General features: G+C 45.2%; 1 protein-coding gene across 1 annotated transcript; it reads left to right on the top strand.

Annotated features, from left to right (window-relative positions):
* Positions 1-618: 618 nt before the first annotated feature.
* Positions 619-6,738, top strand: LOC119661032 (vitellogenin-A1-like). Its single transcript, XM_038070196.1, has 4 exons — positions 619-752; positions 821-1,533; positions 1,604-2,524; positions 2,592-6,738. The coding sequence occupies exons 1-4, from the start codon at positions 719-721 to the stop codon at positions 6,573-6,575; spliced, it is 5,652 nt and encodes a 1,883-aa protein (XP_037926124.1). The 5' UTR covers positions 619-718; the 3' UTR covers positions 6,576-6,738.
* Positions 6,739-6,949: the final 211 nt, after the last annotated feature.

The following is a 6,949-nucleotide window of genomic DNA, read 5'->3' as shown; positions in this document are numbered from 1 at the left end:
CATCGCAATCTGCAGTGACAGTCAAGCTGCACTGAGGGCATTGAGCAGTCCTTTGATCACCTCGAAAATCGTTCAGGAATGCAGAAACCGTTTGAACTCTATGTCTAGATTCAATCCGGTGGAACTACTCTGGGTACCTGGTCACTGTGGCATAGAGGGAAATGAAATTTCGGACGCTTTAGCGAAAGAAGGGTCAATCTCCCCTAAGCCGGGACCGGAGCCAGCAATTGGGGTATCAGTAGCATTGGCTAAATCTGCTTTCAAAAACTGGGAACAAGTTTCCTATAATGACAGGTGGCAGCTCGACACACCAAACTTTTCCTGCCAGAACCCAACATACATACCGCAAAGTTTATCCTGTCGAAAAGCAGGAGGACTTGCAGGTGTATTGTGGGCATTCTGACAGGCCATAATTCACTAGCTGGGCATATGTTCAGAATAGGATTTTTTCCAGGCACACACTGTAACTGTGTCATTCACCTTGAATGCAAAGTCACATCCGTTTATTCTGTTAACGTTCAATATATATATATGACCTATTGACGCCCGTCTTTATTTTTGGTTTAGTCAAAAAAAAGCTAAAGAAATCGCTGACTACCCAGGGAAAAGATTTCTGCAAACACCAGCAATTTTCCAGAATATATAAACTTGGAAAGGTAGAGGAAGCGTTCATTCAGTTCAATTCATTCAGTGGTTTCCCAGTAGTTAAAAGTCAGCTATGTGGGCGACTACTCTTACATTTTTAATTTTGGGTAGGTTTCCTTGGCTTCCTTGGATCCTTTCTGAACTTACTAATTATTTTTTGTTCTTTCTCTATTAGCGGGTGCCGTACTAGGCGGGTACAATCCATGGCAATCGAACAAGGAGTACACATATCAGATTTACTCAACCACCAAAACAGGAATACCAGAACTTCGACAACAATACGCCTCGCTTCAGTCCCAGGGAAGACTAGTCGTTCAAACCGAGAATAGTAACAACCCAGATGTCCTTATTGGGCAGGTGTTGGACCTCCAACATGGTGATCACAATGGCGATATACCTGATGTTGAAAAAAATGAGCAGTCGAACTTGAATGGGAAGTCATTCCGCATGCAATTGGCTGGAGGAATTGTTCAGTCCCTACAGGTTGACGAATCCATGTCCAATGACGAGGTGAATCAACTCAAGGGTATCTTGTCTCAACTTCAAGTTGACATTCGTGGTCAAAATTTGATGCCATCACCGTACAACCAATTGCCCAATGTGCAGGAGAACGATATACCCTCAGGCCTGTACGAGGTCATGGAACCTTCAATCACAGGCCAGTGTCTAGTCGTTTATGAAATTTCTCCAGTAGCTGACTATGCTGTACCAAGCCTTCATGACCATTGGGCTGAAAGTCAACCAGTGCCGGAAGGGATGCCAGTTTTTCAGATTGTTAAAACCATGAATTACAGTGAATGTGACCTGATCCGAAGTTATCATCACGGTGTTTCTGGATGGAGTGATAACCTTAACGTGGAGTCAAATCAAATTGGAGACTTTTTGTCCGTAAGTTATGAAAAAGTCCTCTCTGCTGGATAATCCTATCCATTGTCTGTCTTTTCATTCACCTTTCCAGAGGTCCACGGTTAGTCGAATCATAGCATCAGGAACCCCGGCTGAATTCACTATTATGTATTCCGAATCGACAATGCGTGTTGCAGCTGCTCCCGAGTTATACCAAAAACAAACTACCTTGACGACCAGTAGCGTTGAGTTGGTTTTGACGCAGGTTTCGAACTATGAGGCGCAACTTCCGAAACCTTCGAATCCCAAAAATGTTGGAAACCTCGTCTACCGCTATGATATTCCCTCTGACAAAGTTAACCAAGCCCGGGTCGGATCACATCACAATCGACGTTTAAACTCTGAAGACAATAACCAACAGCAGTGGAATCAAGGTTCCAACGATGAAGACGATAATAACAGTTCAAATCAATCCAACGACGATGAACCTCAGCAGTCAAGCCCAAAAAATCGTAATTGGCGCACAAAACGCTCATCATCGAATCCAAACGCACAACATGACAACTACTGGCAGCCAGCTCCTACAATGAACCAGCCACCTGAGAATCCATTCCTTCCTTACTATGTAGGCCACCAAGGACATGCGATTTACCATGACCTCGAAGTAGCAGCAAAACTTAAAACTGTTGCTAATGCCATCAGCGAAGCCATGGAAGATATCAACCGAATCCCCAACAATCATGTCCTGGAATACTACAATATACTAGCTGACCTAGTGGCTACAGCAAGTTTAAAGGACATTGAAAATGCTGCGAACTCACTTCAAAGACATAGGTCTGGAAGTGATGCACAGGAAGGACCATGGCAAGTTCTCCGTGATGCTGTAGCTGTCGCTGGAACTGGGCCAGCTGCACAAGCCCTATCGCAATGGATATCGTCGGGAAAACTAGATGGAGATGAGGCCGTTGCTGTCCTCGTTATTCAACCAAAAGTAATCCAGACCCCAACAAAAGAGATGCTCTCGGCCTATATGGTAAGTAAACCAATCCAGCCCCTTTATCCGCTCAGCTACCATGAAAATCCTAATCTCTTAATTTCAGAACATGATCCAAAGTAAAACAGTGTCCAGGCAACCAGATGTTCACGCTGCTGCATTGATTTCTCTCGCTGAAATTGTTGGACGATCCTACTCCGATCGACGATATGCTCGAAATTATTATCCGGAAGACAGCTATGGATCATTCCGTCAAAATCTTAGCAATATCGTCCATGGACAAGTGATCGAATATCTGGGACAGTGGATGGATAAGGCATTCCAATCCGGAAACGATCGTGACATTCTGGTCAGCATCAGGGCATACGGAAATCTAGGTCACCCATCATATTTGGTGTTATTCAAGAAATATTACGAAAGCCAGGATGACATCCCAGTATATCAGCGAACAGCTCTGGTAGCTGCGTTGGACTATCTTGCTGTCTCACATCCGGAACTAGCCCACCATGTTCTCTACAAGATTTACCAGAATACCGCGGAGCATCCCGATGTTCGTTCAATGGCGGTTTTGCTGTTGATCATGACAAATCCACCTGCGGCTACCCTTCAAAAAATAGCTGCATTCACTCACCAGGATCCCAGCTCTCAGGTACAATCGATCGTTAAATATGCTATTGAGACTATTGCCGACATGACTGGTTCCAACGAGCGAGCTCATAGAGCCCAGTTAGCCAGGAAGTTCCTCAATCCTCAGGCATACGGCAGCGGAACCTCTCGATCCACCATCTACGAGGAAACACTAAAACGGTTGAATTACAATCGCTACAAGCATGTAACCGTTGTAACAAGTCCCAATGGCCCCTTACCAGAGAGAGTCAGTATCCACATCATCAATAAGGTCGCAAGCATGTATAAATCCTTCTTCCAAGCTGATCAAAGCGTATCAAACATTGGGGAATTATTGAAGCGCTTCTATAAGCTACAAGCTCCTGATTTGGATCGCGGAAATACAGCCGAAAAAATCGTGACCAGCCCACACAACCAGAACTTGAACTACGATATGCTTCCAAACATTCCATTACCTCCAGGATGTGAACCTCTCCTGGCGCAATTGCAGAGCATCTTGGACGTACAACAGGTCTCTACTCCAGCCCCCGGTAGGCGAACAACAGGTAATAAAAGGAACCCTTGGATTGCTCCTCAGCCAGTAGAACAGAATCAAAATGAACGTCTGCAAGCGCAAATCCATTACACTTACTTCGGAGGACAGAGGTATCAAGCCTTTGACCAGAAAATGGTTGACAGCTTGCCTAATGTATTGAATGATATGTTGGAGCAGTACAAAAACGGTCGAAGCATTCATTTCACCAAACTCTACAAAGCAGACACAGTTACTATCGCGTTTCCTTTAGTAACAGGATATCCATATGTTTACAGCTGGGACAAACCATCTCTGGTACTCGCTCATGGGGAAGTTAAAGTCCAAACGAACAAACCTATCACAGACGGTGAAACTCCAGCCATCTACGTTCCAGACACCATCAACGTGACAACTCGTATCGATGTCCTTTATAGTAGCGATCATATCACCCAAGCAGGTTTCCTTACTCCATACAATGGCAGACACTATGTTGCCGGACATGTTCGAAAGGAGATGTATCGTCTGCCAATATATTTGGACGTTGATGCTGACTTGGTCTCCAAGAATGTTAGAGGTGCACTGGAGTTGACCAGTCCGTCTACGCTGCTGCACTTAAGTTCAACTCCATACACAAATATAAAGGATGCATTTAGCCTAACTCCCGATACTGTCGAAGGATCAGGTGCCATACCGATCAGTGCTCGCCAAAGTAAGGTAGTCAACCGTTATCTTGGTGTGAATACCACTGGCCTAGTTTTGAACATTCACGGGTACTACCAAACTCCACGCAATATTTACGGTCCTATTCCATTCCTCGTAGGAGGCGTTCCCAAAAGCAATCTGTTGGACGTCTTCACAGATCCCAGTGAGGGACTTGAGCTATATCAAATTGAAGTTTCTTACGACAATACCAAGACGAAAGCTGATGGAGTTATGTTTGGATTTGGCATAAAATCAGGAGTCATTCGCAAACCAGAACAAGGAAGGGTAGGTGTGTCACCATACAGTGTCCTGAAAGAGACCGCAGAGCCAGCACATCCAGGAGTTGCATTCCTTCAACCTATCGATCAGCTCTTTGAATTGATCACTCCAAACATCACTAACGGCTATGCAACAGTCGCGTCTGCATGGGTCGCCCTAATCGGAAATGGACATCAATCGGTCTATGAGGGTGTTGGCTCCTATGCAACCTCCCGGCCAGGCGGGTTTGCCAGTTTCACAGCTGGTTTCCGAAGGAACGAATTGAATTACTACAACGAAAAGCAATACTGCACAGGAGTGGACATTATTGAACGTGGCAACTCAGAGTATGCATCAAGCAGTGTCGATCAAGCCGTGGAGGAGGAACGTGAACTTGGTATTCAATTCCGTCTTACCGTAGGACCTAACTGTGTCCTGGGTGACAAAAATGAGTACAACTCCGAAGTCATAGCTTTGGCTGTTTTGAATCAAACCGCGGATTACGAGCAATATGTCCTGCAAAGCTCAGAAGCACTTCAATGTAAACGTGACTCAAAGCATGGAAACAACCAATCACCGGCTTGCCGAAGTGTTATTAAGGATCTTCGCGTCCCTAATTATATGAACTTCAGACTACATCAGGTGGGAAGCCAGCAATATGTCCAGGATATTCTGGAGGTCCTTGCCTGGCCGCAGAATAATCCTATAATTCGGGATGCGATCCTAAGTGCAAAACGAATTGAGCCTTTAAGTGGAAGCCTGCTACTGTCTCCTGACACCAACTCTTTTGACGGAGTGGTCAACTTTAGAGGGAATGACTACGAAGTGCACGATTTGAGGACTTCTCCATTGCTGAGGAAGGTAGCATTTGGCGAGAAGGTCTACGATGATCTTCCACTGAACGCATTGATTCCTCGAGGATCGGAATGTGTTATTGACAGAAAATCAATGACTACCTTCGACCAGACTGTGATCAACGAATCAATTGGACGCTGTCTCTATATTGCGGCACAAACGGTCGACCAACTGCCTGATTCCGGATACCCATCTAAACCACGCTCGCAGATTCGCAACATTACAGTTATGGTTGCTGACGAAAGTGGTGAAGCCTATAATCGTCAGATCGGCATTCAATTTTATACCGGTGAAAGTGGAAGACCTTCATTGTTGCAGGTCCGTGGACGGGGCGCCGGTATGAGACCACTGGCCACTCTCACGCGTGATGAAGAAACATCCGTGGTGGATCCAATGACACATGTGGAAGTCGTTGCTGATGGAGTTGTCCGTCTTCACGTTTATCCCCAAACTGCTGCTGATGACACAGTGGTAGTAATTGACTTGCATGACGGTAGTATGAGGGTGGTTTTCAACGGTGATTGGCTTGTCATTCAAGCTGATTCTAGCTACCAGAACCGAGTACGTGGACTGTGCGGCCAGAACGATTTGGAACCTTATACAGACAAGCAGTCACCTAACAACTGCATCTTCCGAAACAATAAATATTTCATCAACTCATGGGCCATTCCAGATGATAACGATGTAGACTGCCAAACCGAAGTGCGAGAAAGTCTGGCTCGATCTCGTGAGGATCAATGCGATCCTATTCAGTACGTTCGAAATGAGGTAGTCAACAGGTACGAGGCTTCAGAAGGAGGCAATCAGGATTACGATTTGGCCTCATCCCAGTCTTCTGGACGTTCTCATGCCAGATGTGTACTCCGCAATCAAATTCAACAGGTCCAATCCCATGGGCAAACCTGCTTCAGCAGTGAACCATTGGCCACCTGTCCACAACATTGTAACGCGGGCAGTCGTCAAAGGCGCAAGGTCTCGGTGAAATGTTATAACAACAATGATCCAATGGTTCGTCTGCATAGACAGTCTATTGCCAAGGGTCATACCAAATTGATGTGGGGTAAACATGCTGTTGGTAAAACCCTTGAGTTTGCTGTACCGACAAATTGCCGTAGTGACTGGGGCCAAGCCTAGTGGATTTCATTTTGGAGCCTCCTATGTTCTGAGGCATTTTAGGTTTTACGAGAGCAAATGTGAAAAATATAAAAAAAATATCATGAAGGATGTATATAAGGAGTTACTGTACTAGTTGGTATTTATTATGGATAGATAAATATATGATTTATAAAGCAATAAGTATGTTCGTGTTATCCTTTGGGAAGACAGCGACTAGTCCTTGTTATTCATTTCCAGAAGGTTTCAACGACTTCAACATCTCTTCCACCAGGTTGGAGGGCTCGATGTCCGCCCTTAAGATGCTGTTCAACCTCCTTTTCTGCTGCAGAAATCTGGGACAATGGAACATTACGTGCTCCGGGTCCTCGAGTGTAGCACCGCATTCAGGACAG

Source organism: Hermetia illucens, chromosome 7 (assembly GCF_905115235.1).
Source record: "Hermetia illucens chromosome 7, iHerIll2.2.curated.20191125, whole genome shotgun sequence".
Taxonomy (NCBI): Eukaryota; Metazoa; Arthropoda; class Insecta; order Diptera; family Stratiomyidae; genus Hermetia; species Hermetia illucens.
Note: the sequence above shows the minus strand (reverse complement) of the source record. Positions and strands in the feature narration are given on the sequence as shown.

Bases quoted from the DNA above. Each gene is read 5' to 3' on its own strand.
- LOC119661032 (XM_038070196.1), top strand. From the start codon at position 719: ATGTGGGCGACTACTCTTACATTTTTAATTTTGG. The intron at 753-820 runs GTAGGTTTCCTT...TTTCTCTATTAG, and splicing joins TCTTACATTTTTAATTTTGG to CGGGTGCCGTACTAGGCGGG. The intron at 1,534-1,603 runs GTAAGTTATGAA...TCACCTTTCCAG, and splicing joins AAATTGGAGACTTTTTGTCC to AGGTCCACGGTTAGTCGAAT.